Source organism: Pseudoliparis swirei, chromosome 24 (genome assembly GCF_029220125.1).
Source record: "Pseudoliparis swirei isolate HS2019 ecotype Mariana Trench chromosome 24, NWPU_hadal_v1, whole genome shotgun sequence".
NCBI lineage: Eukaryota > Metazoa > Chordata > Actinopteri > Perciformes > Liparidae > Pseudoliparis > Pseudoliparis swirei.
The window spans coordinates 10,329,930-10,352,957 of record NC_079411.1 but is presented as its reverse complement, the minus strand read 5'-3'; the positions used below and the strand labels follow the sequence as shown (position 1 = coordinate 10,352,957).

The 23,028-nt window shown below is 41.2% G+C and overlaps 1 protein-coding gene across 4 annotated transcripts in view; it reads left to right on the top strand.

Annotated features, from left to right (window-relative positions):
* Positions 1–23,028, top strand: part of gstcd (glutathione S-transferase, C-terminal domain containing) — a 71,239-nt gene extending 48,211 nt beyond the window's left edge. For 2 of the 4 annotated variants that reach the window (XM_056409935.1, XM_056409934.1), the window contains exons 6-12: positions 2,696–2,811; positions 3,121–3,165; positions 5,153–5,281; positions 10,850–10,983; positions 16,679–16,709; positions 19,993–20,062; positions 21,232–23,028. In XM_056409935.1, the coding sequence (XP_056265910.1) occupies positions 2,696–2,811; positions 3,121–3,165; positions 5,153–5,281; positions 10,850–10,983; positions 16,679–16,709; positions 19,993–20,062; positions 21,232–21,422 (716 nt within the window). In that variant the 3' untranslated portion in view covers positions 21,423–23,028. The remainder of the gene's footprint in view (positions 1–2,695; positions 2,812–3,120; positions 3,166–5,152; positions 5,282–10,849; positions 10,984–16,678; positions 16,710–19,992; positions 20,063–21,231) is intronic. The other 2 variants (XM_056409937.1, XM_056409936.1) reach the window with 2 other exon arrangements.

The window sequence follows — 23,028 nt, the reverse complement described above, 5'->3', positions numbered from 1 at the left end:
TTCGTTGACCAACACACGGCCAGAGAAGAGGCTGCGGGGGAGAGACCCGGTGTGCAGGATTCAAAGTTATCCATCAAATTTGTGGTATTTTAGAAACCAGGCGAAGGAAGACACTATTTCAAGTTCTTTCTTAATAGTTCTGTAGCCTATTTAATTGTTCCATATTTGACAGCAGGCTCTCAGCTGCAGAACTAAATGGGGGTTTGTTGCTAACCTTTAACATGCCACAACTAGACCGCTTGCTTTGTGTGGAAATTGTGGGAATAACCACTGAAAAAAAGGCTATTATTAAACATTTAGAAATCTGTTTATTAAATATAATCTGGCGTAGAGTCATCCACGATCAGCATTGGGTATGGCAAGTGTGTTGAAAATCAGTGCAGAGAATCTTCCTGAGAGACGAATGATGATGAAGTTTCACGAAGACCTCGGGGGAGATGCTTGTCTGCACGTCGTGTCTGTCTGACCCTCTTAGCACAGAAGCGATGTTTGAGCAATACCTCATGGGCTCATTACCTGGGTCCACGGCCTGTTAGGCAGGGGGCGGGGTCAACGGCTACGTCCAGTCTGGAGCTAAATATAACTAGTATAGCAGAAGGAATTGAGAGGTGAATGAAAAGTTTACAGGTAGTTATGTGACATATGACCTACAATTTCCAAAATTCTATATTGTCTTTTATATTTGGGTGTAATTAAAAAATACCTTTTTACGCACACGGAACTGTGTTAATGCGGAAAGAGAGGACTACATAAAACCTGAAAGGAGGTTGCAGGATGTAAGGGAATTAGTTAGGGGGATAGATTTGATCAGTTGAACACAACCATTTGTATCTTTAATTAAGATATTGATTTCCCTCCTTTTTTTCCACCTATTCCAGACATATTGAAATACTATATGGAACTGTTCAGTAATCTCGACAGTGTCGTTTCACTCTTGTTTTTCCTCTTCTTGTTTAAAAAAGAAGAAGAGTTGTTTAGCTCCACTCTGTTTGATACATACTTTATGGCTACCATCTGAAATTGAGTCTATTATATGCAATCAAGGCAACCCGAGGCGTGAACCTTTAAGAGCTCTCTCAGAAATATTCTTTTCCCTGAAACCACATAACAAAATGAAATTGAAAACAAAGGGAGAGGTGGACTGGCATGTAGTTAGCGCCTCAGCTGCCACCCACTCAGTCCTATGTAGCTGATGGGTTTGACCTTAAGCTGTGTGGTGACCTTTCATCAAAACAATGTCTTGTTTGAGTGGAAATGCAGTCAATCTCACTCACACACACACACACACACACTAAAATCAATGAACATTTTTTTAAACAAGGAATGCTGTATACACCTTTTGCACTTCACTTTTATTTTGTTTCAACTTGTGTAACTGACCTCAATCCCTTGCAACTCAGCCAATATTCCCAACCGCAAGGATGTGCCTGATACATTTTCATCCTTTAAACACTGCAGCTTCTTTCTTTCCTTTAAAGCATAAAACATGTTTTGCACATGCAGCTACAGAGACAAAAAATTAAAGTTTACAGTGATAGTTTAAAAACATATATAGAGATTTTTGGCAAAACCTTGTAAATATTAGGCTTTTGCTAGATAAAGTTTTGGGCAAAACAATTAGGCCATTGTGTTGCAGCCCCTAATTGCAAAAATGAAATACAAAATTCAATCATTGCAAATTTAAAACGTTGAGCTGCACTCTTACATTTTTAGGTTATTCAATGTTTCAATGCTAAACCCCATCTTTGATTACATTTCTGCCCATTCTAAATTGCAATTGTATTCAAATGTATCTAAAGTTGTTTTTACTGAAGCCCCTCTGGAGCTGCAGATAAATAGAAGGTGCCTGCACCCATGTGAGTTACTCATCCAAATGGAGAACAGCATCCTGTCAGAGACATTCCTGCTGTTTTCCGGTCTTTAAATTCATTCTTCAATTCATCCATTGTGCTTTCCCCAGAACTGGGATCAGCACAATAACATCCAGCATGAGAGCCTGAAAATTGACACAATGAAATGTACTTGTCGGTGGAATGAAAAGTCTTTCCCCTGTTGTTCTATACAACGCAGTGTGAGCAGGAACGTGGAGGAATAATATTTTTTCTGATATTGTGGTTGTGGATATGCAGGTGTGAGTGTGGGGAAATTGAAACACTCATCACTCTAGATTGATGGGCCCGAGATGGCATCGACACAGCGTGTCAACGGCTCACTGCCGATGTGGCGCGCCAGCAGACGGGTGATGAAGATGCAGGAGACTGAAATGGGCTTTGAGTTAATGGGGTACACACTGCTCTCTCACAGCAGTCAAAAGTTCTGCCTCAAACGAAGAGGACACTTTGGCTCGGAGGCTTGCTTTTGATTAAGTTGAAAGATTGTTTGCTCTCCCCACTTGGCAATTGGCTGGAAACACGTTGAAGAGAGAATAACCATTACCTGAAACGGCTGGTTGTAAATCAAAATTTGAGCAGTTGTGGGGAAAGGACCGTTCACTCTCTTGTCAGCAAAAAGCAGACAGAGTAATGAAAGATATACGATGTGATTTTTTATTTTTATTTATTGACTGGAACCGACCTAGCTACAAAATATATTTTTTAAATCATAATGAAATTCCATTTATGTTTAATATGTTTATTAAACTGAGCTTTCAGATTAGTTTCCTTCGAAAAACCTGTTTTCTACTATTCTTTTGCAGGGAAAATGTCAAATATTCGTGCGGTCAGGAAGAGGCAACAGCTGAACAACTTGGTTGCCATGGTGATGGAGTTAGCCAAGCCAGGCTACACCATTGTGGATTTCTGCAGTGGAACGGTAACCGTCTTCATCCATCGGTCAAGCTTTGCATGCATATGTATCCCTCACCCGATGGATACAGTAGGATGCTGCTCCAGCTGAAGGAACTAGTTGTTTTGTTTTTCTTGCCTCTTTAAATGACTTTTGTTGTTGGCGGGTGTACACGGACAGAATGGCAATTACATTGAAATGAAACTGCTCAGAGCGGTAGCACTGCATGACAAAAAGGTCAATACTGGGTTGGAAAGGGTTGCACTAATCATAACTCCGTTGATGCATGCTTTTTTCCCTTTCATTTATTTTCTTGTTCTTTGTGCGTTCTCTCAGGGCCATCTCGGGATTGTTCTGGCTCACACACTTCCAGATTGCCAGGTAACATGCATATTTATGCAAATGTGGCTGTCGTATAATTGAAATGTGTTGCTCCCGAACGTGAACATCTTGAAAACTTGACTTGAGATATGTAGATAAACCAATATGTCCATCTATTAAATGTATCCCTACAATCATCATATATTATAATTAGGGCTGGGCAACGATTAACATTTTTAATCGCGATTAATCGCATGATTTCCCTGATTAATCGCGATTAATCGCGATTAATCGCATTTGTATACGCAAAATCCAATAATTCATTCAAAAGTAGTGTATAGCGCACTTCTATTTGAAATGTTCTGCCATATGAATGAAAGTGCCATAACATGTGTTGTCCCTGTTAGAGTGAGACACCAGAAAACACTTTGTCAATTCCTAGAACTTGACACTTATTTTAAATGTTCTGCCATATGAACTAAAGTGCCATAAAATCTGTCAGGACATTGTCAAATGCACTGTTATGCAGAGACATTGTGACAGAGCGCTGGAGACTGAAGCAGGGTCATGATCAAAGGCAGTCGTCTCGCAGCAGCGATCATCTCTGGTGCTCTATCTGCTCAGTGTGGTGACTTTATCTGAAACATTCCACTGCTGTGCAACTTCAGTAAAGTGTCCCGCGCACGTTTCAGCATCATGTGTCTCCTCTGTTTTCATCAGTCAGGGCATGTGAATGCAGCGCCCACTTCTCATCAATATAATGCTCAGTAACTCCGAGGTCATTGTGGTTACAGAGTGATGTCCAGTAGGGTGACCAGATTTGAGTTTGTGAAAAAGAGGACACTTCGTCGGGGGGGGGGCTGAGATAAAACATCTCTCTTGTTCTGCCTGTTTTGTGATATACATGCCTAAAAGGTGCCTAATATTTCTAGACTGAAATAATATCGGCATTATAATTATTATAACTATGAGGATTTTTTAGTTGCCTATTTTGTGGAGCCCCCTCAGGACTTGGTGCCCTACGCACAGCGCGTAGTGCATTATGGGAGCGGCGACGCTGGTTGTAGTGTATAGCATGCCGCACAAACAACAATGAACTAGTGGAGGCGGCAAGGTGCTCCGTGTTGCCAGATTGGAGATGGTGAAGTATCGTACCAAAGGCTCAAAATGGTTGTATTTGGAGGATAATTATCGTGTATCTGGCAACCCTGAGATCGGTCGACCAATGACTGTCCTCTAAACCGTCAGAGCTCACGTAAGAAGGAGATACCATTTCCAAAACTTGTCAGGGTAAATACGAGTTTATGAAAACCCAGAGAAAACAAATATCCGACGAAGCAAAATCCCGGACGTTTTGGAATCCCTGCCAACGCATTTTTAGGGCTCAAAAGCAGGACATGTCCGGGGAAAACTGGACGCCTGGTCACCCGATGTCCAGTCGCCCCAGTGAGAGCAACAGGGTGCACGCCAGAAGCTGTCGCTTTGCAGTCCTCTCCTTTTCATACAACTCGTGTATTCTCCGTGTGACGTGTGTCTTGAGGGCGTCTCATACCTGCCGTCATTTGTTGAGATTCTTTTTCCCCCACAAATACTCTGACTTTATGATGTTATGTCCATTGTTTTGTCGTCTGCATTGTTTATAGTCCTCTAGGTGTTATGTCTATGTATTGTCTTTTGTCTAAAAAAATTATTATAAAAATAAAAAATAAAAATAAAAACGTTAATGCGCGATAAAATAATTGTCGGCGTTAATTAAGTGCTGCGTTAACGCACGATTAACGCGTTTACGTGCCCAGCCCTAATTATAATTTTACCATGTTCTATCCTATTTTGCTTTTTACTAAATCTATGAAAATGCCTCCTAAGATCTCATCCGTCTGTCATTTTAATGAGGCTGTGCTTTTAGTAAATTGTGAGGGTTTATATTTATTGTTTTTCCCCCTGTGTAGATCTCAGTGTTTGGCACACATTTAAACTGTATTATTACTGTATTATTACGCAACGTCCACTCATTGCAGCTGTTTTTGTTCTTCTTATTTTTTTCAAGGTCATCCTGATAGAGAACAAAGAGGAGTCATTAGTCAGGGCCCAGAGTCGTGGCGTTGAGCTTGGTCTGAAAAACATTGGCTTCGTTCAGGCTAATTTGGACTACTACACCGGACCGTTTCACATCGGGGTGAGTGCAGCACGTAACATTTGTATTGTTAAACAACAATCACAATCTGGTTTTGGTGAGAATTTTCTTCCAAGCTTACACAATAACTCTTTAACAGATCATTGAAAATGTGATGAGCAGTGCCACTTGATTTGCAAACTCTGAAGTGTCTCCATCAAGTAGCTTTCTCACTACCCATGTGTTAAGTTAAGCATCTGGCACTTTACCATCTGGCTATTTTAGCAGACTAGCAGGCGCACACCAGATTTGACAATGATTGCAGAAAATATCCAGGCCAATAAAAGGCAAACAATTTACTATTTTTTTAATTGTACATCCAAGAATGGGTTTCGATTTTTTTTTCATAGATGTGTGTGCCTCATTTGTGGTGCAAAAGGGTCGGTTGGTTAAAGATGTTGCATTGAGCGTCACTCCACCAAAGTCATAATATTCATAATAATCATTTAAATTGAGCTACAAAGCGAAGACAAAGTGTTTATATTAGGAATGCAATGACATTGATTTAGTTTGCAATCATCCACTTCCATATTGCTTTAAATGATGAAGTAAGCACGCTGCTTGAAAGCATTGCTGTCAAAGCAGTGCCCATCATTTGGCTTTCATGACACGCAACATTACCGTTTCCTTAAAATGTCAATTAGGATTGCTTTGTCATTTGCTTGTCCTTTCTGATGATGCATTGAAACAGACAAGTAAACAGCTTTTGATTTACACCGCATAAACAAAGCCTTTCTTGTTACTACGTCAAATTCACACTTGTGCTGCTTGAATGTTGTATTTTTAGTCTTAAAATGTGTTTATATTTTGGAGAAGCTCAGCCACACATCACATCGAGAGACATGTCACTCCCTCTTCTTTTTCCAGGAAGTGAAAATGCCATCGTGCTTTTATTATTATCAGCGCAGCTAAGTTGGCTTTTCATTTGCTGAAGTGGAGCTTTTAATCAGAACCCTTTTAGTGCTCTGCACAGTATGTCTCCGTCTCCACTCTGACATTAGCTTTGCCCTTCATTTTCTTGGTAAAACTTTTGGCTTTCCAATAATCAGAGTTAAGCGATCTCTTCGGTGAGGCTTGTCTTTCTTTGTTCTTGCTTACTGCTTGTAAAATCATTTTGCCAAAATCTTTAATATGAGTTATGCTCTTGTGACTTGAGGAGGTTGAGGAGTCCTCTTTCGAAAGGGAGGTGTAATCTTTGGAAAGCGTTTGTAATAAAAGTATAAAAAAGGGTTGTCAGACATTTCCAGTTAACTTGTCCATGCCACCTTTTTACTGAATTAATCACATTTATTTTTGACACCAATGTATCTGCCAAGACTGCAGTTTGTATTCTTTAAGCTTAAAGATCCAATTTAGTAAATGTGTTGCTGCCCCCAGCTTACATGCAACAACAGAATAAATATTTTACTAGCTTTCAAACTCTGTTTAATGGGGCTGACACAATCTCAAATCAGCATTGGGTAGCACTCTCCTGCTGCAAGTGCAAAACCCTTGCTCGTCCTTTTTAAAACACCCACCTTCATTTGCAGAGCTCCTGACTTTTCAAACTGATAATTACTATCAATTTAGAGCAAATGGGTCCTTAACAGTGGTTGTTTATTGGCTCTTTGAATCCAGCTGTGTCAGGCAAAACCAGGTCATTGGGATTTAAGAACAATGTTCCTGTTTCCAAACAAGAATGACAATAATCTTTACCATCATTACTTTTGATTATGTGTGCGTCTTAGGTCAGTGTCTTCCCCCAAACATCTTCCAACTGTGTCTCTGTTACGCCCGGCCTCTGGGAGCCTGAGCGTAACATTCGGACGGGTCCCCCCACCGCCCAAATTAGGACCAATGAGGCAGTTTGTAAAGAACAATAGTTTTTATTTGTGCACTCTGTGTCATAACTTCTTCAGGGTAAGGTCTGGCCCAAAATAACAAACAAAACAGTCACATAATTTCCCGAGACCACAAAAGAAACAAAGAAAGTACAGATGTCTTACCTATCTCCCTATCAGAAAACAGGAGAAAACGGGGTTAAACAAAAGGGCTCCTCACCCCTACCGACACCCTTACTAATCCCACCACATAGGAATCGGTGTTGTGGGGCATGGCCCGGTTGGAAGGTGGAGAAAGAGGGCCGGCCACACAGGTTCCCTCCAATTACCTGTAACAAAAGGAAAGCACAGGGCAAGGCAAAACGTATCACAGCACTCCCCTCAGTCAGGGAGGTGAACAACAAGAACAATTCCCTTGACACTCTGGGTCATAAGTGTCATAGCCCAGTTTCAGAAAAGCCAGATGCTCCAGTAGCCTCACTTTGACTCTCTTTGGGACAAATAGGATAATATAAGAACCTTCTGTAATTAGAAGCTATTGTTCCAGCACCGTCACTCCTCTGAGACCTGTTCCACTTGGCAATAAACATTATAGTTTATTCTTCTCTACAATATGTGGGAGTTTTTTTGGGAGCCTAATGAGAGTTTACACTCACAAACAATATTTTTTAATAAACAATTCAATGTATGTATGAAACGGGTGAATAGGTTTGTACTTTTCTGCACTGCTTGAGATTCGTAGCTCAACTTGTGCCTCAGTTGTTTTCCCTGCATGGCACAGATATTCTCACCTGAAGGAGCCGCCCGTCACACTGGTTTTCAATCCTGTTATGTATTATACATGTTTCCATTTTTAGTCACACTCATTCAATCAGACTAATTAAGTTGAGATGTCCCTATTCTTAGTCAGTGTCTGCTCTTCTTGTCTTCAGTAGCATGACACCGGTAATTTACTCGTAGCCTCTGCATCCAGTGTATAGTTTTATATTTCTTCACATCTCAAATCACATTCAACAAACCTTGAAGGCATGACAGGTTGAGGAGCTTGGAGTTTAATTAGATTTAACTTCATTTAGGTCATTACTTTGGGCTCCGTGCAGCAGAGGTGGCGTTGCTTCAGGGCTAACTCCCATACCACTCTTTGTTACTAGCTATACAAATCACAAAAATATATCAATCTACCTGAGAAAATTATTAAAACTTAAGAAAATTAGGCCTAACATTAGGGAACATAAACAGAATATTTGCTTGTTGTATTCAGGAAGCAAGGAAAATCATTCATTTCAAATAGACGGGATCAATTAGTAATTTAAGGGTTTTAAGTATTAAGTATTAATGCTGATAACATTGTGTTTGTTTATCTCCAGCCGAATGCCACATCGTATCATTCACCTTTTTGGGAGGAAAACTGCACAAAATAAGGTGCACATAGCAAAAACTCACAACACGTTATGAAGTTCTGCTGATATCAAACGCTTATTGATGATGGACCTGTTTTACTTGAATAGCTCGGTATAGGCAAAAATCTCAAGTCGGGTCAACAGGCAAACAGGGTCGTACCGGGCAGATCAGAATTAGTATTTAGGAATTCGCTGGAGAGTTAGAGCACTGACACACAAGACAATCTGGCAGAGGACAAGTGGAAGTGAGGGAACTAAATAGTGAGGAACTAATGAGGGGATGGGCTGCAGGTGAGAAGGGCGTGAGGACCAGGTGAAGGGAATGAGGGACTAACGAGGTGATCAGAGGCAGGTGAGAAGGGCGTGAGGACCAGGTGAAGGGAATGAGAGACAATCAGGTGAGGATGACAGGATCTGGAATGACAGGAGAGTTCATTAAGCATGCAGGCAGGATGAATTTAACTTTTGAAGGTGGGGAAATCGTGACAACATCACTCGATAACACTATTGCACTGCTGCAGAAGAGTGTGATGTTGATTAAGAAGAGTTTTACTGTCGGGACGTATTGTGTCTGATCGAAGAGGGAAGTCATTACTTGAATCGGAGTGAATAATGAAGCCTCATCATTTCTGTGATGGGATTATTGAGAAAAAGATGCAAATAGAAACAGCTTTTCCTCTCTCCAAAAGACTGATTAATCCAATTACACAGTTGTATTATTGGCCCTTGGTCCTCTTGGTTGTTGCATGTTGATTCATGATTTATTCTTCCGAATGAATTGTTTGTGCAAAAGCGTGCTTAGCGGGGCATATATGAAATTATTTTCACCTTCTATTATTTACTTGTAATTAGTATCCCACATTGCATATTTGGGCTTGGACATTCATTTATTAATAATGCTTAAACAGACAGACAAAATAAAATCTTAACCATTGATAAAAAATAGACGCTTTCTTAATGGCGAATTGGAAATGCATAATGAATTATCAGAACATATCATAATGTGTTTTTATTTAAGTTTCTTTTGGTTAAGTGGCTTTGTGTTTGTGTTAATTCAAGGCTAGAGGTGATACAATGTAATTAGGATTTACCACAGCATGACTAATGTGCAACATTAAGTAGCTGGGAAAGAGTAATGGTGTTACTTTGTTTATTATTTTTTCTTTTGGTGTGTAGGATGTTACATCATGCAATCTCTGATAGTCTCCTTCTCCTAATCAGCAGTCAGAAACATGCTGTTGAAAGAACATAAGCTTGGCTTTCCCCTGATGTCATGAATAAATTTAGGATAGAAAATTAGATATCAAATAGATGCGAGGCTATGCAGGTAATTGATGTTAATTCCTGAGTTTCTGTTTTTTATGTACACGTCCATATACAGAGTCCCCTTGTATAAATTCATGTTTAAATCAGTGCAAGAATAACAGAGATGAGAAGACTTGTTTCCTAGTGCAGTTTGTGAAATGACGTATACGTTTGTCGTGCAGTTGTGAGCTGAAGGACTGCTACAGCCGTCCAACTTCCAGGGAGCGCTTAAGCATCTCTGGAAAAATGTACCCCCACCCAGACATTTCACTGACTTTATGAGTGGGTTTGGACATGTTTAGAGTGTCGAGAAGAGCATATCTTCTCTAATCTTTTGTAGTTGCTGCCAATCTTGGCTCAGCCGTGTCCTGACCGAGTCTCCGTGGCACCACTGTCAAGGCAACGTGCAGTCGATTCAGACTCCATGACGCCAAGAGACAACTTCTTGGATGAGAATAGAGGTTTGGGATAACTGCTTGCGATGGATAGGTTAAATTTCAGTGCACCCAAATAGCTATTGTCACATCAGACTGTTGATAATGCATGTTATGGAGACCATTAACAGAGAATCTATTTTGATAATGTACGCCTGAGAGGAAATCGTCTACTTTGCCTCTGTACTGTGGATATTAAACTAAATTCCTTTTCTAAATCATAATATGTTTTTGCATTCTTGGATGCAGACCGGTTATAATAGTGGGTATTTTAGTCCCTTTCCGCCCTCTTATTTTATTACCACACCATTACTAATGTATAGCTAGGTGTTCATTACCGTGCACAGTTTACCCACTAAATGGGAATCCTGATGCATTTGGGCCTCCTAAAGCATCATTACATTTTGTTTGCTCTATATCCCCCAGTGTTCACCTTTGAGAGCATAATGTCATTATGAAGTAATCAATGGGATTGAGTGTATGCCCTCAAGTGCTCTCACCTTTCGTCTTGCTGTTGGACAAAAGAGGTTTTCAAGAAATCTTTTTTACATCTGTAATTTGCCAAGGAAATAAATAACACGTTTTGCTTTTTTGGGGTCCGTTTCACTTCAGGTCGCTCTCCATGCATGCGGCGTGGCAACAGACATGGTGATGGAGCATTGCATCCAGGCGGGAGCTGCCTTTGTCATCAGTCCATGTTGCTATGGCTTCATCCAAAATGCAATCAAGTTCACCTTCCCCAAAAGGTTTGACCTGCTCACCACACCTCTCAGGGTTTCTGCTTTCTAAAATACTGTTTCTGACCACGTTATTTTCTTCTTAGACTCCTGCTATCTACCACTAGTGCTTCGCTCCCATTCTCTTTGTGATTATTTTTCCCTCCATTTTCTCTTTTGAGGCTCTCGCTTTCCATCATTTTCACACTTATTCTGTCACACACAAAATCTATATATCTTGTGACTACTTTTGGTTCACCCTCTGTCTCTTATCACCACTATGACAGTACAAGGCAGCAGTGTCACATCACCTTCAATGCAAGGTCCACCTCTCACCTTTTCAATTTGAATCCCCGTAAACAGAAAAGAGGGTTCGCTGTGCTGATGCTGTCTTGGATATTAGAGAGTGAAACAAAAATGTGGTTGGAGGTACAGACATGAAATTATACTTTTAATGACTTTATCATACACAGTGTTACAGACAATTCACTTTATTTTCAGTTCTGGGGATGCTGTTCAAACAGAGGCGGTAGAAACGAATGACAGCAGAGAGGAGGAAGGCTATACTGAAATGGTGTTGGTCCTGTTGCTATAGCAGCGCTCTGCTGACTAATAGCTTCAGAATCATTACCAGTTATTATGATAATAAAACGACTTTGGCGTGCTGAAGCTCCAAACGTGTTTTTGGGTAGGATTGCTGTTTTTAGAAACTGAAAGATTGCAATCACTAGCCAGCTGAAGTGGAGATGGCCACGGTGATTGCTGTGCTGATTATAGTTACAAAATCACACCGTACATTGTGTCTACTGATTCCTTTTTCTGATTTCGCTGACCATCAAAAAAAAAACAGCAAATGGGAACATGCCTTGAGTGAATCATTTTTACAATCCAGTTATCATCAGATGTCTCCTCCCACTTTCTAGGCATATTTAATCTTTTTTTCATTTCTCCATCCACTCTCCAGCGTTTTTTGTTGAATGCATTTTGAGGCTCAGCAAAAAGGCTCATACATCGTACAATAAGTCGATAACATTTTTTAAAGCTAATGTCAATAAATCAAGTAAGTAATTATTGTAACAGGACTACCAGTGAGTTTGCTTCACTGACAAGATAATTACCGCCGCTCTGCACTGCGCCCATACGACGGTTTCAGCTGACAACGCCTTCCTGAACCCTGGTATTGTTGCAGAAGAGTACCACCCAGCCTCATGCCTGACCCAGAGCACAATGACTCGGTGGAAGGTGAAAGTGCCTTCCTATACCAAACGCATCAACACCCAGCAAACACAGCAGCCTCATGAGATTCAGTTACAATTCAGAAACACCACAGATCGTATGCTGGTGAACAACGGTACTTGGCAGTGACATAGAATCGAGAAGCCATTTCTAAGTCGCACATAGAATTGGTATTATAAAACAATCATAGTTAGAAATGGTATGTGTCAGTAAAAATCACCATTTGACAGTGGAATGTAAGTTACATGAAGTGTATTCGTGCCATAGGCCTGCAGAACGGCAACAGAAAACCCAAACCCAACAGTGACATTGTTCACTCGGAACTAACATACACCACAAGAACTAGAGCGTCATATCACCAGTGGCGTTTTGACTTTAGTGTTGCTGTCAGTTCTAATGTTACGGTTCATGTCGCAATGCAGCATTAGGCGTAGATATTGTTGCTCTGGTTTCCAGGACTTTGAGATAACGGCACACACCGATGTCGAGCAGTGGTTACACTGAGTTCTGTTCCTATGTTAAGGGGCCCTGGGGAGGACCTTCAGTTTACGATATCAATATTTAAGAGTTTTCCCATACTTTGTTTTTTCTCTGCCCACTTTTGAAAACTTGACACTTCACCCCTTATAAAATATTAAAGAATGCATAGAAAAAAATCTTGCAGCTGCAATGGACAACAAGAAGCTGTGTTTCTGGAGGGCAATTGTGCAGTGATGGGCACCTGACTGTGTCAATATTCATCTTGGTACTTTTAGTGTTTTGCCCCAGGTCATATTCCAGGTACTCATGCGGATATTCTGCAGGTGTCGGCATTCCAGGCAGTTCACAGATTTTTATGAGCTGTGAAACTTAACTGCCCATTTCATTAAGGCCCCAGCAGTTTGAGGCGTCTCTCCATGTGACCTGGCTGGCCCCGAACCCCTGACCCTCTTCATGTTGACTTTTAATTAGCTTCAATGGTGATCCGACTACATTTAACCATTAGAAACAAATCAACTCTGTTCCCATGTCGCAGCAAAAGCCCTGCTATTTTATGAGTCCTTTTTTACCGGAGAGGATGTGTTTTTGTTGTTGTTGTTGAATTAAAGCATGCTGTTTGGGTTTTGTTGAGCCTTAGATTTAGTTATATATTTCCAATTTTTCCTGAAAAAACAAAGAAAGGTCTAAGAGGTCTTAGAGCTGAGCAAGTGAACGCATGATGTACAAGTGAAATAAATGCACTTTACCCCAAGATTCAACCTCTACACTTTAACATTAAAACTAGGGCTGTCAATCGATTAAAAAAAATTAACTAATTAATCGCACATTTTGAAATTGCGATTAATCGCAATTAAAAGTTCAAAGTTAAAAGTTCATTCTTTTTAAAGACAAAACTTCACACAGAGCTGTGTTTTCAAAGAGGCTCCTACATATACAGTGCCAGCGAGGTATTTAATATCGTGGATGATAAATTGTTTCTTCAGTGAAACATCAGATTAGTAAAAAAAAAAGAAGTATATTGAGACCCCATTGGTCCTGTCATCTTTAACATTGAACACAGCAGAACCAGTGGCCTTGATAACTGACTGACATTCAAATATGTCACGTTAACCCTCTGGAGGCTGGGGGCATTTTATACATTTTACAAACAAACAAAATTCACCGTTAACCCTTGTGTTGCCTGGTCATTTTGACCGAATCAATATTACACCTCCTGCCGCCTTCGGGTTAATTTGACCCCATTCAATGTTTAATGTCGGTGTTCTTTCGGTAGTCAACAAACAAACATAAAGTGCCTCACACTTAAACTTGGAAAACAATATTAATTCTAATAATTTTCTGGAGGTTTTAATTGCTGGCGTCAAATTGAACTCAAAGGGTAAAATATGTTAGTAAATATAAAGGTAACAGGAGGGTGAACATTGAATCGGGTCAAAATGACCCAAAGGCGGGGAGGGTTAATATTTAATCGGGTCAAAATGACCAAGGCAACACAAGGGTTAAAAGTGTTTCCTTCTTTTAAAGACAAAACTTCACACAGAGCTGTGTTTTCAAAGAGGCTCCTACATATACAGTGCCAGCGAGGTATTTAATATCGTGGATGATAAATTGTTTCTTCAGTGAAACATCAGATTAGTAAAAAAAAGAAGTATATTGAGACCCCATTGGTCCTGTCATCTTTAACATTGAACAGCAGCAGAACCAGTGGCCTTGGTAACTGACTGACATTCAAATATGTCACGTTAACCCTCTGGAGGCTGGGGGCATTTTATACATTTTACAAAATAAATTAAATTCACCGTTTAAAGTTTTTTGCATGTGACACACCCCCACGTGTTATACATCAAACATTCCAGAACAATCTCAGCTCTGAAATTAGCCTCATTGTCCTCGCGCCGTGTTCTCTGGTTCTCTGACTGACAGGCTGCTAAATGTGCCTTACCTGTGAGGTGGGAGGTCCGTTGTGATTTACTGAGTGTTCATTGGGTTTTTTTCCCCCGAAATGTTGACAGACAAACGGATTGACCAATCACGTTGAAGGTTTCGTGTGTCGCATTCTTTCCGCGCCGCGTCACCCGACACGTCGCCCCTTCGTTCCTCTGTGTATCAGAGGGGAGACGGGATTCAAGATTCAAGATTCAAGATGTTTTATTTGTCACATACACACACAGGGTGTGCAGTGAAATGAAAGTGGCAATGCTCAGCAGGAATGTGCAAGGGCAACAAGTACACACTATTTACAAATAAAAAACAACACAATATTTACAGTAAGTGTGTGTGTGTGTGTGTGTGTGTGCCTAAGAGGGGCAGTTGTGTGGGTCTATGTGGGGGTCCTGGTGAGGTCGGAGTTCACAATCCTGATGGCCTGAGGAAAGAAACTCCGTCTCAGTCTCTCTGTTCTTGCAGCGTGACTACGGAGGCGCCTGCCTGACCGCAGCAGCTGAAACAGTCTGTTGTTGGGGTGGTGAGGATCCTTCATGATCCTGCCGGCTCTGGTTCTGCACCTCCTGGTGTACAAGTCCTGCAGGGTGGGAGTGTAGTTCCAAGTGTGCTCAGCCGAATGCAGCACTACTCTCTGCAGAGCCTTCCTGTCCTGAGCGGAGCAGTTGCCAAACCAGGCTGTGATGCTTCCTGTCAGGACGCCTCTACAGCTCCAGAGTAGAAGGACTGAAGGCTCCTCTGGGAAACTTTAAATTTCCTCAGCTGCCTGAGGTGGTAGACGCGCTGCCTTGCCTTTCTCACCAGAGTGTCTGTGTTTGTTGACCATGTCAGATCCTCGGTGATGTGGACTCCCAGGTATTTATACCCGCACACCCTCTCCACAGTAGTCCGTTAATCCCCAGTGGTGAGTACGTCCTCTGTTGTTGTACCTTCCTAAAGTCCACAATCAGCTCCTTAGTTTTGGTGACATTCATGATGAGGCTGTTGTCCTGGCACCAGAGTGACAGATCAGCAACTTCCTCCAGGTAGGCCTTCGCCGTTGTCGGAGATCAGGCCCACCACCACTGTGTCATCCGCAAACTTGATGATGGTGTTGAGCTGAACCTGGCCACACAGTCATGTGTGTACAGGGAGTACAGTAGGGGCTGAGGACGCAACCCTGGGGGATCCTGTGTTCAGGGTGAGGGGTTTGGAGGTGTGTCTGCCCACCCTGACCACCTGTGGCCTGGCGGTCAGGAAGTCCAGGATCCAAGCACACAGGGGGTGTTCAGTCCCAGCTCAATCAGCTTGCCGCCAGTCTGGAGGGACTATGGTGTTGAAAGCTGAACTATAATCAATGAACAGTAGTCTCACATAGCCCCCTCTGGCTGTCCAGATGAGAGAGTGGTGTGCAGTACCTGGGAGACAGCATCATCCGTGGATCTGTTTGGGCGATAAGCAAACTGCAGCGGGTCCATGGAGGAAGGGAGGAAGGCGCAGATGTAGTCCTTTATCAGCCTCTCAAAGCATTTCATGACCACCGAGGTGAGGGCCACCGGTCGGTAGTCATTCATACATGCTGGAGAAGCATTCTTGGGCACAGGGACAATAGTGGATCTCTTGAAGCAGGCGGGGACCACGGACTCAGCCAGGGAGAGGTTGAATATTGTGGTGAACACTGGAGCTAGCTGGTTAGCACAGGTCTTCAGTACACGCCCAGATATGCCATCTGGACCTGCAGCTTTCCTGGTGTTCACCCTCAACAGAGCCCTCCTCACACTGTGCTCGGTCACAGAGAGTGTGTGTTCATCCCCAGCGGTAGAACTCACCTCGGCTACGCTAACGGTGTTGTTGTTAGCCGAGTTAAACTGATTTCTGCTCCTTATTTTCGCGGAGAAATGATTGTTTTAAAAACGGAAACAGTGTCAAACCGTACTGCCGCGGTAAAAAAAAAAAAAAAAAAAACTTGCGTTAATTGCGTTAAAATATATTAGTGCGTTAACGCGGCCAAATTAATCGCATAGATTAACGCGTTAACGCTGACAGCCCTAATTAAAACATATTCTGTTTTGTTTTTCTGTTTTCACAGCAAAAGGTTCCAAGAGACTCTGACTCATAAGGTATGCTTTTAAATGTGATTAAATCCTTCTATTGCATTTATTCGTTTGCAAACTGCAAATATCCGGTGCAGAAGATTGAATAATAACCACCGTTTTTACAAGGATTGTGTTTCAGGTTCAGTTCAGCTATAAGCACATCGAAAGACGCCTTCATGGGGAACGACTTACGTTCATGAACTTGTGCTAATTAGAGTCTTACTTATTCGGTTACCACACAATGAAACAAGTCTTTATCCTCTAATTGCTTCTTAATTAAGATACTGCTGCATCAACAGAGGTTATAATGAAAGAGGCATTTTGTTTCAAAGCTATAGTTTCACATACCAGAGAGTGAAATGACCCAGTAAAAAGGTGAAGTACCACACTCATCACCACCCAGCACAAGTCAGAAGAGACTAATGAGTAACAAATTGAGAAGCAGAGACATACTTGGATTGGGTCACACTTGCGGTTCAATCCTATCAAGTGTATGCATCAAGGCCTTTTTAAGTTCTTAATTAACTTCTAGCTTACCAAGTGATGCTTGGAAACAACTGTAGCGCTACTATAGTATGTAGACAGGGAGTCAATGCAGCATCACAACATAACATAACTTCCAAAAATTACAGTTTTAGGGTTGCAAACAATTTATATGGTTTAACTTCCAGTTCTTTGTAAATTAAGGTAGGACTTGACATTATAGTAAGACATGTCTGATCATGCTTACTTATTACAAAAGTTGCTAAAAGTAAGTGGCCTAACATTGTATAATTTGAGGTATGTGAGGTCATTTTTTATTACTTTTCTATGTTAATTTTCTCTCACTCCAAGAGCGTCAAATACCGGCATCTGGAAAGTGGCCCTTGGCGTCTTGAAACCAGTGCATGAGACACCTTTAGCAATATATGCGCAGCACCAGGCTCAAGCAAATGGGATTTTCACCCAGGGAACAGTCATTCCTGTACCATGTGAAACCATAAGTTTAGTTATTTTTTTAATGATCACAGTATGTCATGTGACGCTATGTCCGTTGCTTAAGTTACTTACAGACGTACTTCTTTCAACCCAAACCATGATCTTCTTTCCAACCCTAACCGTGACCATTTCCCAATATTATATGCGTTACCACATTAATCACGTGCAAACCTCCTGCATCAAGGTACCACACCAAAGACTTTGCAAGCGGTCAAATATGAGATCATGAGGGGTGAGAGTGTGTTGTTTATGTCTTCTTTCCACTTGACATCATTATTACATTGAATATTATCATGCGTTGTTACATCTCTATTTAGAACTTAAACTACGTGCATGTTTTACCGAGGCCAAATTTGAGTACAAATGGCTCCTTCTGTAATTTGGATGTATAACAAATCTAAATCATTTTAAAAATCAATTAGTTTGCTTGGCACGAGTACGAGTTTATTTATTGCTTTCCTTTCCTTTCACTCGTTTTATAGGACAGTAAAATATAATTAATCACATGCCGTTGCTCTCGTCACCATCCTGGGATCCAAGATCCCCCAGGCAGGTACAAGAGGGAGGCTCACACCCTCTAGTCTCTCAGCCCCTTATCGCTCAGTACAGACACAGCACTGTACTTTCAGAGGGCCCATCCCATGATGATGTATGGGACCTGTCAGGGCCCCCGGGGAGAATCTGTGCACAAGTTGCTGTAGGGCCTTGCCATAGCAACCTCAAGAGTTGACTTGTCACAACAACGGGCCACCTCTACCTTCTCTTCCGTTGTGCACTAAAGGAAACACATTTTTACAGACATGCCTTGAGAGTCCTAAACATGACATGTGATGTCATGTAAAAGATTATATATTATTTAAAATACACTGGGAAATTGTTCTGCTCTGTGATAGTTATGATTATTCTGCTGTTGGTCCAAAAGCCCAGTGAGCAAGGGAAATGATAACTGCCATAACTTCTGTCTGGAATCTGGAAACTAAACCCGTCGCCACTTAAAACCTAGTTCTGAATCTCCCCTGCCTCCGATTGTTCTTTTGCTTTCCAACAACCATGTTGGTTCTTTTCTATTCATTTGGGCTCAGTGTACAGCCCATTTCCTGTGAATCTCAGCCCACACTTGCAGATATAAACGCAGCGTTTCATTGTTTTATAGCAGAACCATAGTTGTCCTTCCTGAGTAAAAGTAGTTAAAAGGAATGACAACACATTGACAAATGGTGTATCGCTGGCATAAAGGACTAATGGTGTGAGATATTGGAGCTCAGCGCTTACTTTAAGCACCTGCTCCATGGCCTTGCATTCAGTGTCAACCCTGTGAAGTGAGGAATTGAATCAATTAAAGTAAAAGCAAATTAGAGCGAACAAACCGCTGTCGCGATTCACTTGTTCCATGAACCCATGAACCATAGCGAGTTAAAAAAAGAAACTTGTCCTTCCAATGTAAAAAATAAAACCTGTTTGAGTTTGCCTATTAGTACATTTTAAAGGGCTGGTTTTATTCAAAGGATATTATAAAGAGCTTACCATTCAAATTAAGTCGCTTTTCCTTTGTCCATTAAAACTGTAAAGAGACGCACTGAAGAAAGGCTCGTATCCCCTTCGTAGCCTGTCAGCACGCTAACATTAGCTAATGAGCACTAAACACAAACTATAGCTGAGGTCATCAGTGAAAGATCATAAACCAAATTGAAAGTTTGACCTGAGATTGGTTCTGGGTAAGACGTTCACTATATTTGTCACATTTGGTTACCAATTTAAAACCGTTTTCTTGGTAATCCATCTAGAATTTCTATTCTTAAAACCCAAAATATCAACCTGCTGGTGGCACTGTACTCGATAAAACAGTTAAAGGATCATAAAGGACAAACAGACTCAACCTTTTAATATAAATGTCTGTACAAAATATTATTGCAATATATCTAATGTTTGTTGAGATATTTCAGTCTCCAAAGTTGTGGACTGACATCGCCAAACCTAGTTGTTATTTTTGCCACACCTCCTCTGCTAGTGTGGCTAAAAAGGATCTGCTGGTGATCTTTTCCCACCTCTCAGCCAATGTATGCTGAGATAGTCAGCTTTATTAAATAGATGGATAAGAAATCCATGCATGCTTGTGTGCATTATAGAGTTGGTTCCATTGAATGGCTTATTCTTAAAACTATCTTTGTATTCTTAAATTACAATTCTGTGAATCTTTGCCCGATCTTGTTGGCTGTTCTGCGAGCTAAAAGAAAGAGATTGTGTTTCTGAGACGTGACAGATATCATCCAGAACTTTATTCACCTCTGCAATAAACAGTTCCTGTATTCATTGTCTTTCTTTGTTTCAGGAACACATGATCCTCTGTCGCTTCGCAGACCAAACTGCCGTCCAGCTCCCTCCTGGGCGGCGACTCATCGGTAATGTTTACAATCTTCCCCGTATGGCTGAACACTCACTCAAGTCTAATATTCTATTATATTAATAATCTACACACACTCATCTTAGTCGAAGGGGATGTTGCGTTTTCTGAGATTGTTCACACTGTGACCTAACTCCGCTGCCCTACATTTTTCTAAAATGTCTAGGCTTTTGAGATGTGTACACAATGCTAATGCAGGGATATCTTCAGCGTGAAGAAACAGTTCCCCGATCTGCGTTGTATGATTCAGAGGGAAGTGTTTAGTCCGACTGACACCTTCAGGTCTGTGCTGGAGCTTCACTGTACGTTGTTCTATTATGCTGAGAACACTCTTTACCCTGATAGTTCACCAGCTTCTCAAAGCTTCTCTCTGAATCCAAGGAGGCTCCCCGATGCCCCGTCAGCCCTTTCATATGTACCTGACACCACCTGTCACAGCGTTTCTGCTCGATATCAGTTAAGAGGGCTCAACCTCTCCCACTAACATTTTCTAACCATGTTTGATCCCATCTCCCCAGAGTCCGCCAGCATGACTGGGCCTATCTAGGCAGCATGACAGACCAAAGCTCATATTTACTGTCTGCCACCTGCTTGCTACCTAACTGCATAATACATTTGAAGTCTGTTTCAGAGAAAGTTTGATTATCAGTGGTTGTAGTTGATGTATAAGAGGCTTCCTTCGGGTATAGGATACACATACATACCGGGAACCTAGACTAAATGGACAAAATAACAAGGATACCTTCAATATGCAAACAAATACAGTAGTACTATAATGAAACCTGTTGCATACATTTCAGTTTATTGCCCAGATATACCCATTGTTATTATCAAGCTATTGTCTGGTAATACTGGAGTAAGTACATGGTATTACAAAGTTATGACCTGTTCATTATCAAATTATTATCCCACTATGATGTTATTCTCAAGCTGTAATGTGAAATGCCAGAAACATTTTATTTTTTAAACTGAGTATCAGTTTCGCATTAGCTTAAATACCCAATATTGAAAGGCTTAAGTTGTTATGCTCTTGCATTTGTAACTTTTACGGCTGTTTTCTTTGGTGCTATCATTTCAGATTACCTCACACTCCATTTCTCACACACAAATAAAGTGTAACAATTTGTCCCCTTCTCTAATAAGAACTGGATTATTTCATCGCTGCAGGTAAACAGTGCATGGGCCTCGTAGACTTGGACCGCTCGTGGGTAGCAGAGACTCACGGCTACTCTGTGCAGGTGATGACGATGGAGCCTGAAAGCTGTTCACCGAAGAACAACATGCTGGTGGGAAGGCTGCCGCACAAGAGTGGACTGGAAGTCGGTGCTAGTCAACAGGAAGCACTGGTGCATAATTAGGAGTGCAAAAACAGGGGTGGATTTGATAAAGTACCGAGCCTCTGTGGCTCCTGGCTGTGTCATCATGGTGTTGAGAATACAAACTTTTCTTTGAAACCAACTTCAACTTTTTTTTATGTTTTACAAGCCGAGGAAAATAAATGAGATGTTCGCCTCATTATTTCTGAACGAGCTTTTTCCTCAAAATCTCTTTCAGCGTGAAGGTAAAGGCAATAGTGCTGTTTTTTTAATGCGATAAACTGATTGCTCTCTGAGAATTACTCCTCTCCCTTGTTAAATGCGTGCAATTATTGGACTCTTGGTTGTAGTAAAAGCTTGTGCCTCTCACCAACTGCTACGTTAAGTTTGTATCTTTTCCTAAAATGTGTGATCAAGCTGTCAGCGTAAATAGAAGCAGCAGGAATTACACACCCACATTGCAAACACCATACTTTCAACATGCTGTTTTGGCAAATAGTCTGTATGCGTCTTTCTGTGATGGAACTGAGTGAGCTAGATTTTAACAGAGGAAGGAGAAATTCAGCGGGAACAAGTAATTTGCACTTAAAGATCAGATGGGGATTTATCATCATCTACCACTCCTGTCTGTGTGTTTGTGAAGTACTAGCAGAGAGAGAGGGGAATATAGAGAGATATTGGATTCATACTCAACAAATCAGGTACAATTTATCATTGATCATAGTCCTACAGAGAAACGGATTATACCTCATAAAGATTGAATGTGAATATGGTATGCATGCAGTAATATGTTCAGCAGCAATGAATATTTTATAACGCTGGCAAAAGAAAGGCCACTGTGCTTGATTACTTGCACACTATTCAGGTCCAAGTTGTTGAAAATTACAAAATACGCTCCTTATTTTCAAACCTGCATACTACACTCAGGTGAAACTGGTCATCGGTTACAATGAAACATCCTGTGTTGTCACCTGTGTCGGTGTATCGGAGATGCTCCAGAAGTCAGGAGAGGCAGCCTGAGCGCCCGTTTCCCTACTTACACTGAAGGGATGGATGAGAGAGGTGCCGGCTTTCCAGCGTCGAGCTCATCTGAATTCAGTCAGCAGACTCGGTCTATCCTGAGGTGAATGGCCAGACACGGCTCCTTCAAAGGACTGAAAGCCTTTCAAAAGGAGACGCCTGACTCCCTGATCATGTTTGTGGCTCTGCAGAGAGGTGGCATTATTTAAAACGTGCATGATAGATAGAAATAGGTGTGAAGTTTGTTGATTCAACTTGAGCACCTCCGGCTGGAAGGTGACTAAACAAGATTCTTTGTTTAGATAAAATAGTGAAGATATCTGAGCTTATTTTTATGAAAATGCAGAGCGGTTATTCAATGATGGTCAACCTTGTGAAGCCATACCTTAAGTACATGATACTTTGGACTGCATGCGTGTTATTATTGTGTATTAACTGATTGACATCAATTGAAAAGTTGACAAGATGTGACCTGTACCTGAAACTAATTTTTTTGTGGAGCAAACGTATTTTGTCACTGAACCAAAACCTGTATGCATACTAGTCATTTTAGCTTTTGTTTCTTGTTTTTCTTGTTTTATTAACTTCAGTTATTACTTGTAATTAAACCTCAGTTTGTTGCTCCATA